This window comes from Zosterops lateralis (genome assembly GCF_965231275.1).
Source record: "Zosterops lateralis genome assembly, chromosome: 27".
Taxonomy (NCBI): domain Eukaryota; kingdom Metazoa; phylum Chordata; class Aves; order Passeriformes; family Zosteropidae; genus Zosterops; species Zosterops lateralis.
The window spans coordinates 5,565,686-5,593,142 of record NC_139787.1 but is presented as its reverse complement, the minus strand read 5'-3'; the positions used below and the strand labels follow the sequence as shown (position 1 = coordinate 5,593,142).

The following is a 27,457-nucleotide window of genomic DNA, read 5'->3' as shown; positions in this document are numbered from 1 at the left end:
AAAAAAAAAAAAAAAAAAAAAAAAAGGGAAGGTGCTGTCTCAAGTACCTGTGCAAACATTTTTCCACAGCACCTGTCTAGCAGCAAACTGGCAAAAAAGCCCTCTTCTGGTGCAGTCAGTAGTTTATCGCCTCAGTCATCAGGTTCTTCCTCAGAAAGCAGAAGATCTTTATCTGACAGCTGGTCTGTGTTACTGGTGCTGGTGGCATCCTCCTCATCTTCTGAGCTCCCATCACAGGACGTGTGGAACAGCCTCATCAGTTCCCTGAACCTGTGGGACACCTGGAGAACAAGGGAAATCCAGGGTGATGAGTGACCTAAGAGGTGTCATGGAACTGGAATTTCATATTAAAAAGTTCAGGGTGTTTTGTAACGAAAAAATCAATACCACAATGGTGTTTTATACAAGATTCAGTCATGAAGGAAGAGAAATGGAAGAGCATTGGCTGCTTGTTTTCTCTGGAAGAACAGTTCCATTCTCCAGGTAAAATCTGGCAGTTTGGGGAGATTCAGAAACAAAAGCAGATTCTTTGTACAGAAGCAGGAGGCTGAAGACCTGAGCCACTGAAACAACTCCAAGTACCAAATGTGCAGCTCAAAGATCAATGGTAACCCTGTCAGAAGGACCAGGGCACATAGGATTTTTGGCATTGCTAAAACAGAGCAGAATTTAGCTTGTTTTTTTTTATTTGCAACTGAGATGCCTTTTCATCAAATTGAAGTTTGGGAGGCTGGTATGACAGCACCCCCACCTTCCCAGCCCCTGTCCACCCCCCTGGAGCAGGCAGCTCCCCCACAGCACCCTCACCTCACTTGCTGTCTTGTTGCCCAGTTTCTGGGAGATGGCATGAAAGGTGTCCAGGTGGGCTCCCTTCTCCTGGCAGGTGGTGAGGATGACTCTGTCAGCCTCCCTGCAACACAAACCCCTGTGAAAGCCTGAAACCAGTGACAGACCCAAACACCCCCATCCCTGTTCCCAGTTCAGCAATCCCTGAGCAAAGCTCCTTTACTCCTCCTGCCACCCCCAATCCCAGGACCCATCTCTAAGCAGAGCTCCTTTAGCTTGGTTTTAAGCTTTTTGAAGGAGAAAAAAGATTCCCAGCCCAAAGTGCTCCAATAACAGCCCTGCCAGGAGCAGCCAGTGCTGCTCACGGGGCCAAACTGATGGACTGAAGAATGTTCAAAGGGAGGGGGCAGAAAATAAGGATACAAAATGAAAAGAAAGGACCCAGTACAAGCTGGAACCAAACAGTGAACACACAAAGATGCAGGAGGTCAGGCAGAAGTACCTGGTCCAGAGCACAACCTTCTCTCCAGTGGAGCTGACTTTGCTGTTCTTGGCACACACAGTGGCCTCTGTCACTCGCTGCTGCTGCTGCTCCTCCTCCCTCTGCCCTGGGGAGGCCGTACCCACTCTGGGCTCCAGCTGCTCAGGATGCCGATGCACCTGCAAGCAGCTGTTTGCATTTGACCTTAGCCTGCCCTCGGGAGGGTCTCCAGTGCAGCCTCTGTCCTCTGTCTCCAAACTGCAGCTCTCACCCGGTGTTGCTTTGCTGCTTGTTGTGACCCAGCCCTGCTTTGCTTCAGCTCTTCCTTCCAGGGGCAAGGCTGGTCCCTCGAGTTCTTTGCCACCTCCTTCTGAAGCAAGAGCAGAGTCCCTGGGCTGCTCTGCTGAGGCAGAATGAAGCCCCTCAGTCTGACACAGGCTCTGTGCACAGGTGGGTCGAGGTCCCGAGGTCCCTTTTGGTGCAGCAGAGAGCAACAGGTCCCTGCTCAGCCCCAGGGAAGCCTCTGCATTCCCTCCAGGCTGCTTTAGTCCCTCAGTGCAAGGGCAGTCTTTGGTTTCTTGAGGTAGTTTTAGAGCAGCTTTTTGTAGCTGTGCCCATCTGGGGCAGGTGGCAGCACAGTCCCTGTCCTTGGCAGCATCCACACCTGCACTGGCACGTTCTGGAACCTGGGCATCAGCAAGGGTGGGTTTTTCACAAGATCCAGGTGTGCTGGAGGCCACCCTTCCTTCCAGGTGAGATCCTGATAAGAAATCCAAACAAGGTCAGAGAAGCTGTAAGGAAAAACAACTAGAGGCTTCATCCCCTGACTTTAAAGAGATTTTTATTTACAGAGCCTAATGCTGCATATGAGAATGGTTTGGGAGCAGCTTTGTTATTCCACCTGCACTTCACCCACCTGTACTTCAAAGAAGAAAATCTCAACTCATTTTCTTCACCCCTGTGGGTTGCTACAACCAACTGCTGTGTGAAGTAATGAAGATTTAAAAAGTGCATTGCCCAGAGCAAGACTCTGCAGTGAAACAGCCACTGCTGCTCTTGGCACCCTGGTTACAAACCCAGACACGAGACCACATTTAAACTCCTGTATTTAACTGTGTGTTGTCCCCAAGAGCAGCAGAAGCTGAGCCCTGGATCCAGAGAGGAGGAAGAGATCTCCCTAGGTTGTTTATCCTGCTATAATTGTGTTTCTCCTTGTCTGTACCCAGACAAGCACCACAGAGGTTGTTTAATGGCAGATTAGAGAGCTGCTGTGCTAAAATGGAAACTGGAAAAGAACCAGTACCATGGACTGGGGACTGGAACAGTATCCTGGCAAGAGAAGCTTAAATGGAGTAACCATTGTGAAAAGGGCAGAATATTCTCTAGGCAGGAAAGGTTTTGTTGAAGAGAATGCTAGACAGATTTAGAGCATCCAGAGTGGAGGACTAAGAGAAAAAAAAGTGAAAAGACAACAATTAGAAGTTCTCATTATACTCAATAAATGTGCATGAGAAAGTCCTGAGCCTCTGCTCATTTGCCTGGAGAGGATTCTACACCTGTAGAAGACAAAAGTTTCACACACCTGGAGACAGAGAGTCCACTTTCCTAGAGACAGGTTTTGTTCTGCTCTGGACATCCTCTCCCTCATCTCTGTTCTCCAGGCTTTCTTCTCCAGGTTCCTTTGACATTCCAGGATCCTTCCCTTCTGGCTGGGGACTTGACTCACGCTGAGCAAGGCTGGCAGGCAGTTCTTGAGAATCTTTGTTTTTATAAAATTTGTTCTCACACACCTGCAAAACCAACCCACAGGCACAATCACACATGTGTGGTCTGTCCATCCCAACCACACCCCAGCCTTTGTTTCTCAGGTATTCCTGGCCCTGCCAAAGGCTTCACTTTGGCATTAGAAATTTGCTTTAAAAAGTTAAATCTTTTTATTATTATGAACAGGCATGGATCTTTTCACAGTGGCCATCCCAGCATCTTCCACTCAAAAAACTTATTCTTAACCTAAAAGCACATCCAAAATGGTATCATTTAGCAGAGCAAGGAGGGGCAGTAGAAAGTGAGGAGCAGAGAGATGGGAGAAGGCCAGGCAGGTGCAGTCAGAGCTCCAGACAGGGAGGCACCACCGGGCACCTTTGCACTGATTCCCTTCCTCACCCCATTATTTGAGAGACACAAGGCCCGAGGATGGTCACAGCAGGGAGACTTGGCAGGACTCCACTTCCCCCTGAGCACTCCAGGCCTCTCCACTGACCTTACTACTACAATGGCTGCAGCTCCTCCTTTTGCTTTTCTTTAGCTTGAGATCGCTACTCCCTTCATGGCAGGAACATGAACATTCCTTCATCCCATCCACCCACTCGACCTCCTGGAAACAGACATACTCCAGCTGACAGGCAGACAACACTCCAGCTGACAGACAGACAACACTCCAGCTGACAGACATGCAGGGAACAGGGGGGACACGGGGGGACAGGGGGCTGCAACACCTACAGAGAACTGATGATGGCAAGCAAAGCACAACAGAAACGTCCCCATCCCGTTTCTTCCACCTTTGTGAGGTTGTTGCCACGTCTCTCAGTAAGATAATTTATCCCCATGCATTTGCTCAGAGGTGAGAAATACCAGGGAGACAGTCCAGGCCCACCTTGTCGTGGTGTTGGCCTCCAATCTCTTTCCGCTTCTTGTTTCTGGTGGCTCCATGAATCTTGGGTGGCTCATCCTCCTCTTCTACATCTGGCAGAGACACCTCTTCAAACCCATCAAACTACAGCAAAACAAACACCAGCTGGTCTCAGGTGATCAAATTTTGTTCTCCCCAGAAAACAAAAATCCTGTTCAAAAATTTGCAGAGTTTGCTTCAGTCCACCAGCAGCTCACCCACCCCACTGCTTCCCTCCCTCTGGAACTGCACCCTCTAATCGAGTTCTTCTAGTTAAAGCATGTTTCTTATCTCTGCTTTTATCATTTCTGATTTTAGGGAAAAGATTGCTCCACCTCATATTCCTTCTCTTCTGTCCAGTTGATCTCCTCAAAGTCTCCCATGCGGCTGGCTGAGGGCCGTAGGTGATCAAAGAAAACAGAGAACTCATCCTGCAGGTGGTCATGTCCCTTCAACAGCTGCCACATTTGGGTCTTCAGCTGGAAGATAAAAATCCAGAGAAAATGAGTTTCATTCTACATCATCTCATTGTCCTCTGAAGCATTCTCAGAGCAAGGAGAGCACCACAGCTTGTTACAGCTCCAGTATGGAAGTTGGTGCTTGCATGGGAACAACTTCCTGGATGTTCTGAGATCATTCCACATTCAGCTACCAAATTAACCTGGAAATATTCCTCCAGAATCCAGGCAGACTCTCTAGATGACACTAAGTCTCAACTGCAAGGTGATAAAGGCAAGGTGGAGGTGGGAGTGAGGAAATGCACAGGGCATCGACTGTGCAGCGTCTTGGAGAGGCAGCTCCAATTCCCCTGGAATCCAAGGCCAGGTTGGATGGGGCTTGGAGAAACCTGGGCTAATGGGAGGTGTCCCTGCTCATGGCAGGGCGTGGAATGAGATGGGCTTTAAGGTCCTTCCCAACCCAAATAATTTTGTGACTCCATGAATTTGAGCTGTACCCTCAGAAGGAGGAACATGGTGGGCCAACTCCTGGTCCCCAGGACAGGGACAGAGAATCAAGCTGACTGCACTCAGACTGGAAGAAAAGGGGTCCCTGGTTACCTCTGCAATCTCCTGGGGCAGACAGTCTGCACAGCTCTGCAGAACTTTGATGATCTTTTGGTGGTGGGCAGGATTTTCAGCAAAGCAGATCTCCAGCTGCCTGAGGAATTTGCGGCTCTTTTCAAAGGCTTGCTGCTCCTCAAACTGGCCAAAAGAAAAAGATTCATCCTCATGCTCAAGCACATATTCCCAAGCATCTCAAATTTACTTAAACAAGCTGTAAAATTCCTGTCCTGGTCTTTGTTTTCCATTGTATTGATGACCTTCAAAAAACTGGGAAGAGGCAGAGAAACACCACTCTGTTTTACCCATACTTACATGAGCTATAAAGTTTGGTTTTGCACATAAGATAGGGAAATCCAGAAAGAATGGAACAGGTGAAACCCTCTGTCCTACAAAGCAGAAGGCAGATTTGGAGACAGGGACACACTGTTTGCTGTATCTGCAAGCTGTCTCTGCAGTCAGAGGTGATGCAGGTGGGAAAGGCTGATCCTCCACAGCCACACTGAGCAGGAGATTTACAAAGAACATCAAACCTTCCAATTCTGATTAATAAAAGGAGCAAGCTAAGCAAGTGATTTACCAGCTGTTTGCCTTTATTGCCCTCAGAAAAACTCTTTATCCTTTCACCCCCACAAGATTTTATATTGCTTAAAATCTGGCCTCCTCCTTTCACTCTACCTACCAGCCCACACTCCAAAGCTTGCTCTGGTAAAAGAAAGGCAGCAAAATCTGTGAGCAGCTGTGGCCAGTCATGCAGCAGTTTCTGCAGAGTGGCGTAGAGATCGACAGCCGTCCGTTTGTCCGTGCTGATCTCAAACTCGTAGATAACGCGCAGAAAGTCCTCGTACTTCCCCGGGATGTGCTGCAGGGTCTCTCGGACCTGGGGGAGCAACAGGCCTTGGTAACATCCAGGAGGAAAAACAAGTTCATCACAGAATATCTCGTGTTGGAAGGAATCTTAAAGATCAGCTCATTCCAATCCCTTGCCATGGGCAGGGACATCTTCCACTATCTCAGGCTGCTCCAAGCCCTGGACACTTCCAGGGATCCAGGGGCAGCCTCATCTCCCCCGAGCACCCTGTGCCAGGGCCTCCCCACCCTCACAGGGAGGAATTTCTCCCTAAATTCTTTTAATTGAGTAACCTTTGATCTCTTCTACTCTGAATCCACACGTGTTTGCAATTTTGCTGAAGTCTCTTCCTTAAAGATCAACATAAACTGCTCACAAGAGAAGGGATCCCAATCCAGACTGTGAAGTTCAGGAATTCAGAAGTGGACTGAAGGCAGCAGCTGAGCACCCTCAGCCCCTGACTCCTTCACGTCCAGCTCCCCCACTCAGGACAGGGGAGGGAGGAGGAAGAGCAAAAGCAGGAAATCTTTCAGCTCAAGAAAGGGAGTTTGGGAAGTGAAGCACCATGTGGGGTGTAGGAAGTACTCCCAGTCAGAACCAGCAGTTCTGTGGCTCAGTTCTGTGTCAGAGAACCCCAAATCTCCCATGTTCCTGTTCCTGGGCTGCCTTACCCTGCTCAGGTAGGCCTGGGCAAAGGCCAGGTCCTTCTGCTCCCGCAGGGGATCCCTCTCCAGGATGTCCTCATCATACAAGAGCAGCAGCTTGGACGTGTCTTTGCTGGCCCGAGTCCGGCCCCGCTTGTTCCTGGTTCTGTGGGAGCTCCTGCTCTTCCCAGGGGCTTTCAGGTTCTCTCCTGTGGAGGAGCACAAGGTCAGCTGGTGGCAGTCACCCCATGGCTCTGCCAGGGCAATATTCCAACAGAAAAGCAGCTTTCAGAGTCAGTGATACGTTCTGTCTGTGCTCCCTGGAAGTGTAGGAGAAATACACTTCCCATGAGTCAAGCTGGCCAAAATCCTAAATTTGCTGTTTGTTTCCACAGCATCTGACAGGAAAAAATCTCTGGGTAACCACAGCCATGGTTCCATCCCAGCTTTTCCTGGAACTAAAAAATCCTGCACAACAGGGCAGAGCAACCATGAGGGGAACAGAGACACAAAGCTGGCTCTTAACTCTGCAAATTTCAGCTTATTATTTACATAATAGTTAAAAATCACAGATAAATACCTGGTGTCACACAACAGGGAATGAAATAGGGAACTAAGAGGGGGTTACATCCAGGTTTTTGTGGCTTTAGGAATCTGTTGATCTAACAGACCGAGGTCCCCTCGTTAAAGTTTACTGCTCAAGTTTATTTGCCACTTGCTGGACTTTGTTTCATTTCCTTTTCTCCAACATGATCTTGTCAGACAAAATTCAACTTAGCAAAGATTTGACTATTTAATATTGTTCTTCTACAAGTATGAGGTATTAGCTGACACAAAGCATAAATCTGTCTGCAAATTTTTGAGGCACTAAAGACCCTTGGCTCACATGGAAGAGAGCTGTGACTGGGTCCTGAAGTTTATTTCCAGCTGGAAATCACCACTTGGTTCAGACACACCTGTGAAATTAAACCCAGACAGGATCCCCACTGTTTTGTTTTCCCTGCAGAGAGCAGCTCTACTTCCCCACTCCCTGTGTCCAAAAAAAACCCTAAAGAACTCACCTGCTGGCATCCAGAACCCCCACAGCACTCACCTGCTGGCATCCTGTGGGCTTCCACCTGTGGGGAAGCTGCCTTGGCCATCGTGAAGGCAGATTTAGGCTCCTCTGATGTATCTCCACATATTTCATCATCTTTCTGTAAACTCTCTATTCCTTCCCCTTCCTCCTCCTCCTCTTCCTCAGGCTCAGAGTTCTCTTCCTGGGAATTCTCTTCTTCAGAATCTCCCTCTTGGCTTAAACGTCTCTCTGTTGCAAGCCAAGTAAGTTTTTCCATTGTCTCCTTAGAAAGCAATTAATAACAAAAAATCACATTGTTTTATTTTATTATTTCATTTAATATCATTCAGTAACTTCCTCACTGTGTCATGATTCCAACGGCCAATTTCACAGGTCAGCACCTGCCCAACTAAAGGATTCTGTTAAGGAACAGAATTCAAACCCCTCCAGAGCTGCCTAAAACTGTACTGCGCAAAATCAAATTTCAGCATCTGCCATTCAGCAGACTAAGCCTTAAGTTAGAAGGGATTCCTTAATGATCATCACAGCTCTTAAAGGCTTGCTGGAATTGTTACCTGGAAAGTAATTTTTACTTAAAGTACTTTTCAGAGAGCGGCCTCATTGAAGAGTCCTTGCAGCTCAGTAAAGTTTACATCTGCATATAGGCAATATATTCCCTCAGCCTGGGCTTAAAAATGTGCCCAGGAAAACAGGGGCAATTTCTCTGTGACCAGCACAATGCCTGGCTGTCAGAGCTATCAGTCCACCTTCCCAGTGGGATCCCCAGTGGGACTGGCCCTGACTCCACAGGGTGTTTCAGCATACCCGCAGTTGCCTTTAAGGGTTTTAAATTTTTGTATTTACCTGCAGTTCTGGCACTGACAGAATAGACTCTTCTGAGGCTGATGACATTTCCTCATCCTCATCTTGTGTAAAATCGTCAAAGTCATCTTCTTCCTCTTCTTCTTGCCCTTCCCTCTCTCCTGCAGCCTCGGGGCCGGCCGGTGTCCCCACCGACTGACCATCAATGCTGGACGAGTCCTCTGGTCTTCCTGGGGGACTGCTGAACTCTGCCTCCCCCTCTGCTGGGAAAGGGAGGTTCTTTGGAGAGTCACTGCTGGCGGGTGGCCCAGCAGCCCCCCCTACCTCCCCCTGCTGCTCCCCTCGAGGAGGGGAGGGCAGAGCCTGGGGCTCCTCCTCTCCCTTCTCCTCGCAGGGAACGGGCTCCTTCTTGGGGTCATCCCCACAGGAACACGCAGCCTCCATGTTCAGCTCCTGGCCAAGGCCCAGCATGAACTCCTCCTTCCCTTCAGCACATAAAAGATCCCTCTTCTGTGCCAGGTTTGCTTCTTTGGGAACATCACTTGAATCTTCAGACTCGATTTTCGCCGATTCATCGGGATCTTCTAAGTGAGGCAAGAGGTCCACGGGCAACGGCTCTGACGTGTTCCCATCTCCCTGTCCCACTGCCCAGTTGCAGCAGTCACCCTTGCTCCCCTTGTCCTGAGTGCCCTCCTGGGAAGGGGCAGGGTTTGTCCCACGCTCCTCCTTGGGGGACACGGCGGAGCAGGGAATAAAGAGCTCTGGGGGCTCTACTTTGGGCTCCACTGCGGGAAAGGCAGTGGGAGCAGGGACCAGGGTCAGCTGTTCCTCCCCTTCAGCCACAGCAGGTGCAGACAGACCAACAGGGTTGGGAGAGACAATCAGTGATGGGATGGAGGAGGTCACCAGAGGCTGATTTAATGGACACGGGAATGTGGACGGATTCACCAGCAGGGTTGTGACCGGAATGGCCTGAGTGCCTCGGCCCACCGCCGTGTTGAGGGGCTGGATCATGTTGCAGCCATTGCCAATGTTAACCACCTTCACTGTGGTGGCAGGGACAGTCAGGATGACAGGTGAGGGCTGGATCAGAGGAGAAGGTTTTATCAGTGGGGCAGATTTTGTCCCTTTTTTCCTCTGGTAGCTCTTACGCGTGCAAGGTTTACATGTTTTCATCCCGGCCAAGGGCGGCAGCATCAGCTTGGGCTGGATAGTCACCGGCTCTGAGGACACCAGAGCTGGTGGGACAGCAGCTGGGAAGGCCTGTCTGGAGTCTGGATGGGCAGTGGGAAGCACTTTCTGGAATTCCAAGCCATCCCCACCTCCCACCACTGCTGGAACATTCAGGGGCTGCACCCCCGGCACGACCGGCGCTGGCTGAATGGGCCAAGGGACCTGGACCTTGCTGGGGGGAGCCTCTGACTGGGAGAGCTTCACAGGCTTCTGGATGTTGACAGGGCTGGAGCTGGGCTGCAGAGAGAAACTGGGGCGGATCAGGACGGGCTTCAGAGCTGATGACTTCTGCCTCCTCCAGGGCCTCCTGGAGAACCGGTTGCCCAAAGGCTTCAGGGTCAGCACAAGCCCCTTGGGCATCAGCAGAGGGTATTTGTCATCACATTCCCTGTCTGAAGTTTCCTTTTGTGTCCCCAAAAAGGCAGATTCTGCATTAGGTGAAGCTGGTGTTTCCTTGGCATCTTCTGCCAGCTGCTTCAATTCCCCCTGGATGGAGGGCAAGCTTGCCTGAAGGGAACAAGAATTCATTGGAATTTATTATTTATGGGTTATTTCTGTATTCCTGCCTTCACACAGCAGCACAGAAGGCAACAGACACCAACCTGCTTCTACAAGCGGGTTTTATTTCCTTCATACTGCTGCATGTTACTTAATAGTACTTTAAATTCATGAGCTGCAGTGCAAAGCCTTTAGGAGACTCTGAGATCCTGAGAAAACCAAGACTGAACTTCTTTATTAAAGGTTGCTTTAGTAAACACAAGATTCTGTGGGAGGGAAACTTCCCCATGTAACAGGGGCTGACCAAGAGAACTGGATTTTATGGCGTTGTTCCCTTGGGCACAGCCCTCCCTCCAAGAAAAAGCCCACAAAGAAAACCCACACAAAACCAAAGTAAAACCCACCAGAAATGAACCAAACAACAACTCCCCCTGCAGCCCTGGGTGGAGAAATCCCTGGGGGATTTCTGCAGAGCAGCAGAAAATACCTTTAACCAGAAGGGCAGGCGATGCTCCTCCCTCTCCACGGGTGCCTTCCACTCATGGGGCTGGATTTCCTCACAGCACTTCACCAGCACAGGCAGCTGCTTTGTCTTTTTGTAGTACTGTGGGGACAGGAGACAAGGCCAGACAAGGTTACTGTGGTCAGGCCACCTGCCCAGGTACTGCTGGGATGAAGGAGGACTGGGCTCTGTGAAAGTGTCCATGTGAATAAAGCAATTCTTTAATAAGGTTCTACCCACAGAAATATTAAAAATCAATAGCCAAGGCTGAACAGGAGCTCATTGTCATCCTGGCTGCTCTCACAGAGGCTTCAGTCAGATGTGCAGGTGTTGTTTTATGTTTTTGGTTCTTACTCTCTCCTCAGCAGTTCCCAGTAGCTTATGGGACAGGATTATTGCCCAGCTGGCTGCAAACTGCAGTTTTCTTTAAGTTTTGCTATTCAAAAGGTCACTTGTATGAATTTCTGTCAGGATTACTGAGTTGTACCAGGATTATCTGGGCTCTAAGGAATCCAAACAGTAAGCTAAGCACTTGCCAAGTCCAGGGGCTAAGGTAAATAAAAGTATAAATCCTCACTGTTAACAAAAAGATGACATTTTATTTTAAGGAAGTGTCAGCACAGAGACCCTTGGAAGACAGAGCAGCTCTGCCCTGCTGGAACAAAGCCCAGAAGGTGCCCCTTACCCTGATGATGTTGTCAGGGGCTCGGTTCATGTTGAGGTTCTTGATCCTCACTGTCAGCTGATGGGCAGTTTTGGTGGGCAGGAGGTATTTGCTGATCAAAGGCTTGGGAAACTCCGTCCCTTCAAAATGTTTCAGCCCCAAAGCCAACAAGCTGGACAGGGAAACACAGAGGGGAGGAGACAAGAAACCCCTCAAGGAGCTGCTGGGATGTGGCGCAGTTCTCCCCAAGTACTGCACCTCAGAAATTCTCCTTAACAAACAAATGCCATTTCCACACATTTTGTACAATAATTGAAGCACCTACTTGTCCTCTGCCTTGGTGAAGATGATTTTGTCCTGGTGAGAGTTTGCTCTCAAGGAACAAATTGGCAGCAGCTCTGGGTACATAAAGACTTTCCTTGTTGCCAAAATCCAGGCCACTTGCTTTGGCAAACACGAGACTTCATTTGCTGTGAAAAGAATTAACAGGTAAGGACAGTTGTGTATGTGGATAAATGTTTTTCACAACTCACTTCTTGAAGACTTTTTTTACTCCCTTCACTGCAAAAACAGACTTTCTTCCTATTTTTAGAATTTGCAGATTTCCTAGTTTTTCCCCCTAAGATTACATCAGAAAAAGGTAAAATTCTTTTCCCCTTCCATCTTTTCTTTTGCTCTGTAGCAAGGGGAAGGCCAAGTGGCCACACTGAGCTCCCCCAAAGCATCAGGCACATAAGCCCAGGAGGGGACACAAGCCCAGGGTCCCTCACCAGGGGCAGCAGCTGCAGCTGTTCCTGTGGCTGCTCCACCATCCAAGGGCTGGAAGGAGCCAGAGCCTGGGGCTGAGCTGGGAAGGAACTGGTCTGACTGGGAGCAGCTGGGAGGGTGGAGGATCCAGCAGGGCCCTGCTGGGTGACTGTGAAGGGGCCTCTGTCCCAGCAGTGACACTCTGGGGGACCCCAGAGCTGCTCCAGGAGGGTCAAACTGGGAATTTCCCCTTAACACACGGAATAACTCTCCCTGCCAACGCTTTCCCCACCCTGTCCCCTAACTCACCATTCTTCTTCACAGCTTTCCGAGGGCTCCAGTCCACTGGGACCTTGGCATGGAAGTCCTCAATGAGCTGCAGGGCCCCCTGCAAGTTGCAGGGCTGGAACATGGTCTGGAACTTGGGGTTGAGGGGCACCCGCAGCAGGGTGGAGCTGTGGGCAAAGCTCCCGAGCTCGCTCTGCGAAGTCAGGCACAGAAATACATCAGAGAGAGCCCTTTGAGTGCCAGGCAGAGAACAAACAGACATAATGCAAAAAATTGGCTTAAAAGTCTTAGTTTGGGGCATTACTAATCCAGGGATAGAGGATTTACTGTGAGGGTGGGGAGGCCCTGGCATAGGGTGCCCAGAGAATTGTGGATTCCCCATCCCTGGCAGTGTCCAAGGCCAGGTTGGACAGGGCTTGGTGCAGTCTGGGACAGTGGAAGGTGTCCTTGCCCATGGCAGAGGTGGCACTGTGTGAACTTTAAGGTCCCTGCCCACACAAACCATTCTGGCATTCCATGACTTTTATTTTTTTAATCCCTGCCCTTTCCAGAACCTTAGTTCTCAGTTTAATGGGATCCATTAAATAAATTAATCTCTCTAAGTATGCCCAGGGACCAGCAATCATTCGAATTCATGGATCTCTGATTTCAGGCATTCCTTACCAAAAACATCTGGGTGGTGCTGGCTTCTGAACTTAGATCAGGGTTGCAACTTGCCAGGAGATGGATTTGAGTCAGAAGCTGAACATGCTTGAGGAATAAAATGAGATAAATTGTTTATTTCAGTTTATCAGAAATCCAAGAAACTGGAAAGCACAAATCCAAAAGCACAAGAAATACCTCCTGAGCACAGCAAAATTCTGACTGCAAAAAATCTGATAAGCAATGGAAAATTGAGGGGAAATTTTAATAGCCACTGGCAGAAGGTTTATTACACAAATTTTGAACACAACATCTGTTGAAGTTTTTGGGCAGTTTCACAGTTTTTGTGCCAAAGTCTCATAATGACCATCACAGAAACTGTTTCTTTTCCCCTACATAAATACATAACTATTTCTTTAGCAACAAGGATTTCAGCTCTCAGAACTGCCCACTTCTGAATTTCTACACAGTTTTGTGTGGTGGCAGGAGGAAAAAAAATAGAATCTAAACTAGATCAAGAATAATATTCTTAGACAGTAGTAAAGAAGTTGGTGAAAAGAGTTTTGACAGAATGCAGCCAGACAAGGGAACATCTCACATGAGAACAGATGCCAAGAAATGAGCTCTACTTCACTCAGTTCCAACTGTCTTTTCCATGTGAAATCAGGCATGTGAATATCACCTAATAAAGCTCCAATTCACATGGAGCTTTTCCAATTAATTCCTTGAGGGAAGCAAAGCCCTGCTGTGCCCTTGGCTTCCCCTGCCCCTCACTGTGCACAGCAAACACTCCTTAGATCAAACCATCTCTAACATTGATTACCTGCTGCATTTGCTGCTGGAGCCTCTTTCTTTGTGCACTGTCCAGAACAAGGCTCTGGAGGGGTTTCTCATTTGGGGGTTTTGATTTTTCAGTCTCTTGGGATGCTTTGATCGAGGACTTTCTCATTTTCAGCTGCTCCAGTTGCTCCTTCACTGTCTGGTGCTGCTTGTTCAGCAAATTGGCCAGAGGCTCCTCAAATCTGTTGGAAACCAGGCAGAGCAAAATGTAATAAATGTATGAATTAGAAATGATTCCTGTTTACTTAGAACATTTTACTCTGTATCTGTTTTGCACAGTTCAGGGATAGCCATCCCTGTACTCAACAATAACTCCAGCTTGAAAAACCTGAGCTATTGACACATAAAAGTCTTTTAGTTCACCTCAGCACTGCTGTAGTTTTGGGATACAATGCTTCAGCTGCTTATTCCAGGGACACTTAAAAGCTTTTTCCACCCTTCCCAACCATCTGTGCCCACTTATGTGTTCAGATGCTCTCCCCAGCACCCAGGATCTAAACCAATCCAGGATGTATCACCTAACCTTTAATTTTTACCATCAGCAAGGGCTGAACCCAAGGTATTATCAGTGGCATTTTATCACCTGGAAGGCCTCCAGAAAGACCCCCACACTGCCTCAAATCCTGCTACTTTATTAAAAAATTAATTAATTATTACCCAGCCTTTTGCTGAGAACTCCACCAGAGATCCTAGAGTAAGAGCTACTCCTGTAGCAGAAAAGAGGATGCACATGTCACCATCCTTTCAGAAACAGTTCCAACTTTATTCATTATTTAATTTTATTTATTTTACCTACACCAGTTAATACCCTGATTTCTGCTGGTGATCAGCTTCCATTCTGTAACAGGCCTGAGGTCAGTTATAGAATTGTTCCATGATGCCCCTAATGCAAGGTACCATAAAAACAAAAATAAATCCAGCAAACAGGTATTTTTGCCTTTAAGAATCCTGTACACAGATAAAACCAGAGAAGAAACAACTGGCAGTAGTGCCCACCAAAGAAAAATTAATAAAACCACCCATTATCAAAGTCAAATGGATACAAATAAGAGAGAGCATAAAGCTGCCTGGATTTCACTTTGTAGCTGGTCTTAGAGCTGCTGCACTCCCCTCTGGCACTGCTCAGCCCAGAGAGAGCATTCAGAAACACCAGCCTTCACTTTAGCTCCTTTCCCAAACAGACACAGCTTGATCTTGAGCTGATCTGCCCCATAAACAAGGAGACACCACTCATCCTACTGCTCCTCTTTAGCCAGTCTGTAGCTGCTGAAACCCAGTGAAATTACTAGCTAGAGAGAAATCACAGAATCATGGAATGGTTTGGTTTGGAGAGACCTCAAAGATCATCTCATTCCAACCCTGCCATGGGCAGGGACACCTCCCACTGTCCCAGGGTGCTCCAAGCTCTGTCCAACCTGGCCTTGGACATTTGCAGGGATGGAGCTGCTTTAGTTCCTTTCCTCTTCCAGCTGCTGCTATGTATAAACCAAAACATGACAATCCAATGTCCAAACTTCACAGACATGTCATTCCTGGGCCTCAGCAATCTCAGGCAGTCATTTTCCTTGGAAAAGGCCAACACACATCCAAGCTGTTTAATTAAAAGGTGACACACTTGGACAAAACAGCTCCTCAAGCATCTCCTGCCATCACAACAATCAGGGCAGCAAGAGAACCTTGCCCTCCCCTTAGCAATAAAAAGGGAAAGAAAATTATCATTTTCTGCAATGATGTTGCATCACCACAGCCACCAGCACAGTACAGAGCACAAGCATGAGCAGTGGCTGCCACCGAGGTTGGGACAATCTTTGCACAGGTGCTGCAGAGCTTTGATCCCATAGCATGGCCAGGGTCTCTGCCCATTTCCTGGCAGAACCAATCCATCTGTGCCACCTCCTGCTCCACTGAGCAGTGCCAGTGACAATTTTACATGGGCAGATTGTGAGAGGACACAGGAATGGTTTTAAATTAGAAGATGAGAGAATTATATTAGATTTTAGGTCCCTGTGAGGGTGGGGAGGCCCTGACACAGGGTGCCCAGAGAAGCTGCCCCTGGATCCCTGGAAGTGTCCAAGGCCAGGTTGGATGGGGCTTGGAGCAGCCTGGGACAGTGGAAGGTGTCCCTGCCCACGGCAGGGGTGGGATGGGATGAGCTTTAAGTTCTCTTCCAGAGCAGAGAGTTTCAAGAAGCCAGAACAGAATTCCCCACTGCAGATCCTGCCTTGTTGGGGCACATTCACACATCTCTGTTTCCAGCTGAGATACAAAACAGCACCAACCTTAGTGCAGGCAGTCTTGCTCTTTCTGTCACTTTTTCATTGTTTTTAATTTTCAGATGCATCACAATCAGTAAAGTCAATGGTGGCAGAAGAAAAAGGATCAATTTCATTGTCCAATCTCATGAAGAAAAATGGCTCAGAGCTTTCAGAACAGTGCCCTGAGCAGCCAAGACAATATCTCTCTTTGGTGGCTGCCACAGGTAACCAGAAGCTTTTCCTCAGAAGAGATCAGGACCATAAACAAATGCTCCTACCTGAGGGCCTGTGGGGTGTTAAAATTTGGCCGAGACTCTGTAACAACATCTTCATCTTCTGGCCCTTCATCTTCCATGTTGGAGAAGCCCATCTCGTCCTGGAACTGGCAGCAAACATGGAGCAAGTCAGGAGGAGAAAGCTCAAGGAATGAATTTACCTATGGCTAATTAGGTTCATGATGATCTCAGCACACACCTTCCCTGCAGGAAAACCCCTACAGACCTTCCCTTCAGGAAAATCCCTACAGACCTTCCCTTCAGGAAAACCCTGCAGACCCTCCTTCTTAAGGCTAAAAGCAACTCAGTTATGGCAGAGCGCTTGGCACACACCCAGCGCTGAGAGTTCCCAGAGCCACCCCTTCAGATCCCATGTCACATCTGACAGTTCTATTCTTCAGTGCTACAGTTTATCACTTACTGTCTCAAACAGCTCCTCCATCAGCTCATTCACTTCCTTTTCTGCAAGTAAAATTAAAAAGAATTATGAAGATTTCTTTTCCAAGAAACACTCAGCAATCCTGTCATAATATCAACTCAATTAAGGAATTTCTCTCACAAAGGGAAATCCTCTTCTTGCATACAGAGGACCAAAAAAGAAAGGCCTCTGATAATTCCTTTTTTAATGCTGGGCCCAAAAAAACCTGACCTGAGATTGCTTGGATTCTAAAATATCACATAAAACCTCATTTTCATGATTAAATTTAAAGTTATGTTAATCTGCAATAAGACCTAAAGCAAGTGTGGCTTGTTGCAAAGATGGAAAGTGATATGTTTATAAAACTAAGCTGAAGACTGAGAAGACTTCAACATTTAATGAAATTCAATCACAAGGGAAGCATTCAAGTCTGAACCGCCTGAAGCTTTCAGGATGTATATTACCATCTAATTTCAGGTTGTACTGTCACCTAAATATTGTTCTCCAGGCTGTGCTGCACCTGAGCACAGCAGCTCTGCCCAGATCCTTCCATGTACCCCCAGAGAGCCAAAAGCTGGTCAAACCAGCATGCAGCTCTTTACTTAATATCCTACACTGCAAAAATCCTTGCAACAAAACAGTTTTCCCAGTGAGTTACTACTGCCAGCAAGAAAAGAGGGGGAATTCCTGGGGAACTTACTCGTGATTCTCACAGCACGGTCATTCCTGAAGTCTTCTGTGTCTGGTTCATCCAGATCTTCCAGGAAGTTGTATTCAGGGTCATCATCATCATCAGCTTCATCTACAAAGAAGCAGATTTTGAACTGTTGTTACCCTGCCCCAGCACCAAGCAGCTGCCAGGAGCAGAAGCTCTTTGTTCACTGCCTGACCTGTCGCAAAGAGGGCTGGAATTACTGCTGGAAATGAACTGTGTTTCTTTTATGAGAGCAATATCAAACCCATCCTCCTTTTAAACTGAGCTGTTAGGACCCTGACCTACAACAATCCCTATTCTGAAAAGCTGGCTTGATACTCTGGGATCTGGGTTTCAGCTAAATTTAGAAAGAGTCAAGCAGTGTAATTTCAGTTTCTGTTTTATATTCAATTTGCACGACTGTAAGCAACCAGTAAATACCGGGGAAAAAAAGGAAGCTGGACTCCAGAGCTTGTTCCTGTTTCTTCTCAAAAAGAAAATAACTGTTTCTACCCAAAAAACCTGTGCCCCAAACAAGGAGTACAACACACTGGGATTCAGGTGGATCAGTGGTGAGCATCAGGGGTTACACCTACCACTTCCCTTTGTGGTTGCCAGTTCCTGTGAGTTGGTGAGTAAATATTTACAAGTGAGACACCTGAAGTTCAAAAACTCTCACAAAGGGCCATGGGGAAGATGAGGAAACCCGACTGCAAGACTCATGCATGGGGTTGAAAAATTAAAGGTTGCAGACAAGAATATCATGTATAAATTAAAAACAAAGCTTCAGGCTTTCAACATACAATCATGGAATAGTTTGGGTGGAAACTTGGAACACAAGCCCTGTGAGGAACAACTGAGGGAGATGGGGTTGTTCAGCCTGAAAGAGATTCAGAGGTGACTTTATCACTCTCTACAACTTCCTGAAAGGTGGCTGTACTCAGGTGGGGGTTGGTCTCTTTCTGCAGGGAGCAACTGACAGAATTAGAGGACACAGCCTCAGGCTTCGCCAAGGGAAATATAGGTTGCATAGTAGGAAAAAGTTTTTTAAGGAAAGAATGATAAAGTACTGGAATGGTCTACCTAGGGAAGTGGTGGAATCACCATCCCTGGATGTGCTTAAAAGAAGACTGGATGTGGCACTTGGTGCCATGGTTTAGTTGAGATGTTAGGGCATTGGCTGGACTCGATGATCTTGAAGGTCTCTTCCAACCCAGTGACTCTGTGATTCTGTAATAATCACCCAGTTATTCTCCCTGCCATGGTAGGGACACCTTCCACCTTTCCAGGCTGCTCCAAGCCCCAGTGTCCAACCTGGCCTTGGACACTTCAGGGATCCAGGGGCAGCCACAGCTTCTCTGGGCACCCTGTGCCAAGGCCTGCCCGCCCTCATAGGGAGGAATTTCTTCCAAATACCTCATCTAAACCTCCTCCCTTCCAGTGTGAAGCCATTCTCCCTCATCACACCATCCCTTGGGAATTGTCTCTCCCCATGTTCCTTATAGCTCCTTCAGGTCCTGGAAGGACATCCCAAAGCCTTCTCTTCTGCATGCTCAACATTCCAAATTCCCTCAGCCTTTCCTCCCAGCAGAGCTGCTCCATCCCTCTGACCATCCTGGAGTCTCCTCTGGACTCCAGCAGCTCCAGGTCCTTTCTGTGCAGGGCCCCAAGGCTGAATGCAGCTCTGCAGGTGGGTTCTCACCTGCGCAGGGCAGAGGGGCAGAATCTCCCCCTTTCCCACACTGGTGATCAGCTCAAGGAAGGTTCTGAGCTCATGTGCAGCCTCCCAACTCCTCCTCCCAGGGCTGCTCCACCTGCTCATCCCCAGCCCGGATCCACCTCCCAGCTGCAACACCAGTCCCGGGCCTGGTTAAACCACAGAACCCTCAGTGACCTCCACATGTGCCAGGTGGTACCTTCATTCTCCACGTCATCGTTCATGAGCCCCCCAAGCCACCTCTTCCACTCCTCGTCGTCGGCCGTGTTGGGGTCGTACATGTCAGGGGTGATGTCGGGCGCGCGCAGCTCGGCCTCCAGCTGCCCCAGGGGAACGTCCTTCAGCGGCCGCTTGGAGCGTGTCCTGAAGGCGATCAGGCTGTCCTCCAGGGGCTGTGTGACAAACAAGCCTTTCCTGGGATTTTCAGACCGGCCAAGCAAGCCCAACCCCAAAAATATTTGATTCCTGCAGCAGAGAATTCTTTACTTCCGTAGGCTGAGAAATGCTGAGCTGCCACTGCTCTCTCCCGTATTATTGCTCATTTATCAGCTCTCATCTGCCATTCAGTGAGCAGTTTCCACTTGCAATATTTAATTCCTTCATTTATGTTTTACTCTGACATTAATCTAGAGCAGCAGCCCAGCACTGTCTCTCCACTTCAGCCCTCGCCCAGGAACACAGAGCAGTAAAGCTTTTCCCAGTATTAAAATGGGACACTGGGTCTCTTGAGAACCAAATTCGTCAGCTGTTAATAGTAAAAATTGTGCCTGCAAAACATAACTAAGCCAACAGGATAATTTTCAAAAGGAAAACTATTTTCATTAGTTATGTAAATGTTACAGAGTTACATTTAACAGCTGAAACAACAGCAGTGAGAGACTTATGAGCATAAACAGTGTCATTACAAGAAACCAGAAGTTTGTGTCACTAGCAATATTTTTAGCAGCTGCATCTGAATGCCCTGCACACTATGGAGTTTCAATTTCACGGAATCAAAGACCCATGGAATGGCTTGGATGGGAAGGGGCCTTAAAGACCATGTTGTTACAACCCTCTCCCATGGGCGGAGGCACCTTCCACTAGCTCAGGCTGTTCAGAGCTCCATTGATTGTTTGAAGTTACAGGAGGAGAACAGAGTGCAATAAAAGGAGGAGCAGAAAACACCAGAAAGTCCCAGAAAAACCCATGAAGTCCCCTCCTCTCTAACAAATTTTAACCAACAAAGCCAGCACAGTACCTGGTAGGAGTCCATGCAGACAGGGCTTGAGGCCAGCTCTTCATCCACTGCGTGCAGCTTCTCCATGAAGGTGCTGTCTTTGGTCTGCTTGGGTTTGGGAGGTGGTGGGGGTCCCATGGGAACCACTTCAGCGCTAATGTGTCTAACAGGTGTTGTGACCTTCTCCATCTAATTAAAAAGGCCTTTGTGTTAAAAGGTTTTATTCAGAACAGAAATTTCCAAGGATAGAGTAAATCTCTTTTTCTGCTCAACCACAAATGGGAGAAATGCTTCACAGAAAGACATGGATATTTTTCCTATTATACTCACTTTGGTTTTCAAAAAGTACAAAGAAATATGAAGATTTGCTGGAAAGGAGACATTTGGAAGATTTGAGTATCAGTTTCAACATCACCAGAACTGATAAACCTGAACACCAATTACTATGGCAGAATCCTCCCAGAAACAAACTCATGGTGAGTAGAATGTGGAAATATGAGTATAATATTGCTGGTTTTGATCCCAGTGTCAGTTCCCAGCGGCTTTCTGATTCTTGTTTGGTGATCCTTGGCCTGTATCACACTGCACCTATCACTCCCTCTGACTGTGCACAGTCACACAAACACCTTTATGCTTTTACCAAACCCACTTTCTGCTCCTAATCCAAGCACAGGAACTCATTCTCCTTCATGCCTCAGAAATGATCAGAAAAATAATCATTATCTAAGGAACTGACAACTGTTTCCATTGCCAGAGCTTTATTTTACACTCAGCCCCCCCGTAAGGAAACGTGGCAGCAGGACCCTAAAGCCACCCAGCAGCTGGAATGTCCCCACAGCTTTAGGAATTGATATGTTTTTTTGGGCTTGGATTAATAAATTAGGAACAACAAATGTTTCCTCCAGCTTTACCTCACAGAGTGTCCCTCCCTCCTCGTCAGAAGAGCGCCTTGTCCTGGACCTCTTGGCCCCACGAGGAGAGGACGCCGTGCTCTCCACATCGCTCTCCAGCAAGCTCTGCAGGGCAGGAGATGCAGAACGCTCTCAAAACAGCACACCACAATGAATAACTGCTCAAAATAACGTTTCAAAGATTCTCTTTCAGCCAAATGAATAGTAGAGCATTGAAGAATGATTACTGGAAGGTCCTGGATGACTTACAAGGGTCCATGTGTTAAGACAAAAGGTGTTCTGCTTCAGACACAGAGCTCTGTGCTGAGCACACAGACTTTTGCACAAGCTGCATTTACCTCTTCTGCAGTCTCATCCTCATCTTCATCATCAGGCTGATATTCTTCATCAGAGGAATCATCTTCCTCCAGGGGAATGTCCACAAACTGAGGTGGCTGCACACAAGAGAAAGAGGATGACCACTGTTAACAGGCAGGAGGAGGAGCTGCACTCTAAGAGTGCAGAGTCAGAGCAAATATTTCAAACTGAGGAAACACCCTGAAGCTCAGAAAAGAAATCCTGAAGAAATGAAAGAAATAAATTACTAAAAGATTGGCAAAGGAAAGCAAGTGGTTTGAGAAGGTGCAAGAACAGGCACAAATGATTTAGCATTTATATGATGGAAACTGCATGAACTCAGAGATGGTTTTAGTACATGAGCCTGCTCCAGCCCTCCAAAAGATCTCTGCCTCAGCAGGAAGCCTCCAGTAAGGTCTCCCCTTTCCCAGCAAGAACTCACTTACTTTCATCTCGTTTGCCTTCTTAATTGGAGAAATATTCCATGTTGGAATCACCTGGGGACAGCAAAAACACTTGGGCTGTGTCACACAGGCAGGGTCAACCTCATCAATCTAAGGAGCACCTGAGCTTGTGACCTTGATCTCCACAGTGACCAAGCAACAACAGAGCTCAAACAAAGCCTTCAAACCTCCCACGGGATCTCCATAAAGCAACTTCAGGACAGTGGACACTGGGAATTCACTGCCATTCCCAACCCTGACCTGGCTCTGTGTTGCTCAGCTGAAATTAATCCTTTTTTTAAACAGTGTCTTAACTGATTCTTTTCATTTCAAGAACAACCTCATTTATGCTTTTCTTAGAGGGTCACACAATGAAAACTACTCACAGAATAACAGGAGAGGCTGAGTTGGAAGGGACCCATAAGGATCATGAGTCCAACCCCAGGCCCTGCACAGACACCCCAACAACCCCACCCTGTGCTGGGAGTGCTGCCCAAAGGCTCCTGGAGCTCTGGCAGCCTCAGGGCCGTGCCCATCCCCTGGGGAGCCTGGGCAGTGCCCAGCAGCCTCAGGGGGAAGAACCTTTTCTCTCCTGACACCCAACCTCAACCTCCCTGGCACAGCTGCAGCTGTTCCCTGGGGTCTTGTCACCATCACAAAGAGCAGAAGTTGGAGCTGCCCCTTGGGCAAGGAGAAGGTGCAACAGGAAAAGCAGATGACTCACTTACCCCTCCTTTCTCCACAACTTCCTTCAGTTTGGAACGAGTCATTTTGGGCTCCTGAGAGTTTAAAACAAGACAACAGCAAAAAATTCAGTCCTTTCCTGAATGACAGATTTTCCCCAGCAACTCTTTACTATGAAGCTTTTCTCTTTTTTTAAATTCATTATCTTTAAATTCACTACCTTTAAATTACCTTTCAGACATCACCACAGTGACCTCAAAAATAACTCCTCATATATCTGTCTCATAATTTACACTCAGACACTACTCACTTCATCCAGGTGGCAAATCTGATAATGAAACCTAATTATTATAACAGGTAAGTTACTTATTTGTTCTATCTCTTCTCCCCACATCCCATTATGGCCCAGGAAGGCAGAGTGGGGAAGGCCTTGTGCATTTGGAACAACTGATAAAACAAACTGAGCAAGCTTTTTACTTACAAACAAAGGAATATCTTCTGTCTCACTGATGGCTGCTTTCATCATGGCCACCACATGTTCATTTGTGATCACTTCCTAAAGGAACACACAAACCCAGGATGTTTGTTAAAGAGAAACAGACAATATAACAAGTGTTAGAATAAACTGCCTGGAAATATGATGGGGAAACACTCAGTGTACAATAGGCTTTGTAATTACACTGTAGCAAAACTGATTGTTCAGAAATCAGGCAGTAAAATTCAAAGCAGTGATTAAAACATTTGCACTACATTTTCTGTGAATGCTCCCCAGAATAAATTCCCAGCAAAGAGAAAGAAAATAGTCAAAACAAAAGCCCACACCAGTTTCTCTGATATCAGTAATCAGTCATGTCATGTAACCAGTAAAATATGCTGATCCCAGTCACAGGAGAAACGCTGCTGTGAAGCTGCAACAGAAAACCTACATCTTGATTAAACTTCAATCTTTAAGCACTCACAGGCTCCCAAAACAAGGGTGTAAATCTCTGGAGAAAGCATGGAATAATATCCAGTCTTTAAAACATTGTGCTAGTGCATTCCAGCAAACATTGCACGTTCAGGAGAAATAGGGGAAGGCAGGAGAGACACAAGATCCCAGCCTGCATTTTCTGAATGCCTCCATAAGGCTCCAGGGAAGGAGGTAACTGTGAGGAATCTCCAGCCCTCCCACAGCAGCATGTGATAAAGGCATTAACTGGGGGCACTTGCAAAGAATCCACTGGTGAATCTGCCTGAAAGAACCATGGCAGTCCCCAGGTTGTTTGCTATAGGGACGGTAAAAAGGGAATAGCTAAGATTACCTGGATTTGAACAATTCTAGCTGCAGGGAAAACAAAAGGTATGATTTTTGATTCTGTGGGAAAATAAATACTAGTGCTCTTCAGATCACACTTTGGGATGAACTGAAAAGACTCAACAGAGGTGCAGAGTCAAGAGATTCACTCCAAAGCTGTGACAGCACAAGTACTCTTCTGGCAGCTCCTCTCTAACTGAGAGTTGTGTGATGGACATTAACTTAAAGTGATGCATTTCTGTGTGCACCACTAGAAATTTATGATGAAATAGCTCACTCAAAAAAGGAAACAGAGTTCACAGCCTACACCTGCTCACATGGGCCCAGAAGGATCATTTTAGTTCAGCTATTCCTGCTGCTGCTGCTGCTGCTCAGGAAAAGCAAAACAGGCCCAGGTGCCACTGTGAACATGGGGAAGTTGAGATCAACATCTGCTGGCAAAGCAGGGTCCAGGTGAGTGGCACAGACACCACAGGATCCAATCATGTAATGTCAGAGATGTTATCCTATGACACATCTTCACAGACGTCTTCAGGGGATTCCCTCTTTACAGATTTATTAGCAGAGATCAGGAATCCAAGAGCCACCAGCACTCCCCAGCAGCCTGGCCTGGAGCCCAGGCCCCCAGACTCACATGCAGGATGTTCCTCACATTGACCACAGTCAGGTTGTGCTGTTTGGCTCCATCCTCCAGGGTGCGATCCAGGGACTCGTCCAGTTTGATGTCACAGGACAAGGAACCCTCTTCCTCTGGGCTCTTCCCTTCTCTTTTCCGTTTGGTTGCCTTCCTCCTCCTCTTCCTCCTCTCGACCTCCTCCTCATCCTGCCCCTCTGAAAATCAGCAGAAATGGAATCTAAAACCTCAGCTGCTTTGCATCCAGCACACTGTGAGAGGATGAGTTTTAAAATAAACACCAACGAGAATTCTGCAGCTACTGAAACAGCAAAGCTTCCATCAGCTGATGCAAGACCACCCAAACAGAAACAGCCATGAGAACTAGAAAGTCTTCTGAATGATAGATTCAAGTTCTGCAGGACCTGACTGAGGTACTCCAGCACATGAAGGACGTGCAGTTGCTGCCTCCCCCAGAATGATTTATAAAATGGCCTCAGCAGCCTTTTTACACCTTAACAATGTTACAGTTCCCAGGACTTTAAGAGAGTTTTCCTGCTTTGATGACTCAGAGAAAGAAAAGAATCATCATTTTCTCTGAAGCAGAGCAGTGATTTTCAGTAGCCAAAAACTGCAGAGATCAACTCCAGCAAGTTCCACTGGGACACTGAATTATGGAGCATGAGATGAAAACTTTTAAAAAACTTGCACCTACACAGCCCCAACATCTTCACAATTCCAGAGTTTGCTGTACCAGTCACATTTATCCAGCGGAATAAACAGCCCCAAACCCAAATGTTCCTCATCACTCTGCTGGGACCACTCACCAGCTCTGGTGTTCTTTGGTGGCTTCATCGTGGTGGGATTTCTGGCAGCCACCTGCAGGGAGCTTCTCCCTGGGGACTCTGGCACTGCACCAGGGTTTTCACTTAGATACAGATCCCGCTGAGAACTCACTTCTACCTCTGTGTACAGCTTAGGGATTTTCCCTGCAAACACAACACCCAGCTGCAGCCAGACACACCACAGGGACACACAGAGCAAAGATAACACACCGAAGTCTGTGCTACACCTAGCCCTAACAAATTAATCCCCCATTCATTTCCCATTGAATTTCCCATTCAAACACATCAAACCAACTGCACGAGTCCAACTCAGCTACGGGTGTGATGCAGCTGCACAGGGCAGCAGCAGCTCCATCCTGCTGGAAACAGACCCAGGCACAGAGATCCCATTCCAGCGATTTCAGCCTCACTCCCTCACTATCAGCTGGGCACAGCCACAGTCAAACCCACCCCTGTCACATGAGCCAACTGCCAGAAGCGGGTGATTTTCTCAAAACACGGTTGTAGTCGCTGCTGTACAAATGCAACTGCCACAGGAGGGGGTGGCACAACCAGGGGGTTATTCCCAGCTGGAACAGCACAGTTGGCTGCCCTCATTTTCCCAGCCATGGGCCAATGAACCCACATGGCTGCAGAGGTGGCTACAAACCCTTCGAACTGTTTCCCTCCTGTTCTGGGCAGCTCCACAGGTCCCACAGCCTAGAAAACAACTGGGAACTGTCCAGTTCCACCTCCTCCCTTAACACAAACTCAGCTTGCAGTCAAATCAGGGGGCTCATCACAGCAGCACGAGAAACAGAGACAACAATTCGCACTGAGAATCGCAGAATCCATCAAGTCTGAATGACCACAGAGGGTCACATCTGGTGCCACCTCCCTGCTCAGACAGGGCCACCCCAGAGCACAGGGCACAGGGCTGTGGCCAGATGGGTCTGCCATGTCCAGGCAGGGAGGCTCCACAGCCTCTCTGGGCTCTGCTCAGGGCTGGGCCCTGCCCAGGGCACAAGTTGTGCCTCCTGTGCAGGGGCAGTTCCTGCCTCAGGCCCTGCCCGTGCCTCTGGTGCCATTGCTGGGCCTGGAGCAGAGCCTGGACCTGGGCCTGCTCTGCCCTCCCTGCACACAGGGGCACCCAGGGACACCTGGGGACACCCAGGGACACCAGGGCTGAGGGCCCCTCTCAGCTGGGGCTCCTCTCCAGGCTGAACAGCCCCAGCTCCCTCAGCCTCTTCTGGGCAGGGAGATGCTCCAATCCCCTCATCTCTGCCCCCGCGAGGCTAAGAAACAAGGCCGGACGGCCCCTTTGCCATAGAACCACAGACTGGTTTGGGTGGCCAGGGACCCTAAAGCTCATCCAGTCCCCCCCTGGCACGGCAGGGACACCTTCCACTATCCCAGGGTGCTCCAAGCCCCGTCCAGCCTGGCCCTGTTCTGGCTCTGTCGAGGGTGAGCAAACATCGGGAAATACCTCATTTTCATTCTAATCTATAATACTTCCTAGGGGAAAAAATCCAAAGCAAAATAAACACCACATAATTCCAGGGCCCAAAGCAGCCACCGCTCCCGGTACCTTCCGCCGCCGCCGCCGCCGGGGTGCCGGGGCCCACTGGGAGCTCCTGCCCGGGCCCCGGGGCCGCTCTCCCGGAGGGTTTCCTCCCGCCTTTCGGCGAGGCCTCTCCAGGCCCCCTCCCCGCGGGCCTGGCCGAGCCGCCGCCATCCGCAGCGCCGGTGCCGGCGGAGCCTCCGGACGGCTCCGCGTCCTCCACGCGCTCCCTGGGGCTGGGCGGCCCCGCCGCCGCCGCCCCTCTGCGCTTCTTGCAGGGCAGCATCTTCAGCGCCAGCGCCATGTCGGGCGCGGGGCCGCTCCGGGGCTGCTGCGGGCCCCGCTCGGGCCGCCCGGTCCCGGTCCCGGTCCCGCTCCCCGCGCAGGAAGCGGAAGCGCCCGGGGCTCGCCCCGCGCATGCGCGGCCGGGGCC

The 27,457-nt window shown here is 48.5% G+C and overlaps 1 protein-coding gene across 2 annotated transcripts; it reads right to left on the bottom strand.

The window, feature by feature from the left end:
- Positions 1-12: 12 nt before the first annotated feature.
- On the bottom strand, positions 13-25,626 carry LOC310919585 (GON-4-like protein). 2 transcript variants are annotated; one of them, XM_083879009.1, is made up of 30 exons: positions 25,467-25,626; positions 24,661-24,857; positions 23,214-23,288; positions 22,777-22,827; positions 22,052-22,102; positions 21,608-21,703; positions 21,270-21,374; positions 20,380-20,547; positions 19,342-19,534; positions 17,432-17,533; positions 16,735-16,775; positions 16,317-16,420; positions 13,767-13,965; positions 12,965-13,051; positions 12,323-12,494; positions 11,592-11,736; positions 11,288-11,438; positions 10,588-10,704; positions 8,412-10,109; positions 7,584-7,830; positions 6,518-6,699; positions 5,679-5,876; positions 4,994-5,137; positions 4,271-4,414; positions 3,921-4,040; positions 3,528-3,641; positions 2,850-3,057; positions 1,289-2,027; positions 808-910; positions 14-281 (listed from the first exon to the last, which is right to left on the bottom strand). In XM_083879009.1, exons 1-30 carry the CDS (start codon positions 25,492-25,494, stop codon positions 132-134), a joined length of 6,129 nt encoding a protein of 2,042 aa, XP_083735135.1. In that variant the 5' UTR covers positions 25,495-25,626; the 3' UTR covers positions 14-131. The 2 variants fall into 2 exon arrangements, with proteins under 2 accessions (XP_083735134.1, XP_083735135.1); XM_083879008.1 differs by lacking the exon at positions 3,528-3,641 and having other exon boundaries at positions 13-281; positions 25,467-25,606.
- Between the last annotated feature and the right edge of the window lie 1,831 nt (positions 25,627-27,457).

What these genes read in the sequence shown, in the direction of transcription:
- LOC310919585 (XM_083879009.1), bottom strand. Translation starts at nt 25,494, where the DNA reads ATGAAGCCACCAAAGAACACCAGAGCTG. An exon ending in AAGTTGTGGAGAAAGGAGGG is followed by an intron (nt 22,103 to 22,776) that starts GTAAGTGAGTCA and finishes TGCTGTCCCCAG; the next exon opens with GTGATTCCAACATGGAATAT. An exon ending in AGTGGACTCTCTGTCTCCAG is followed by an intron (nt 2,028 to 2,849) that starts GTGTGTGAAACT and finishes ATTTCTTATCAG; the next exon opens with GATCTCACCTGGAAGGAAGG.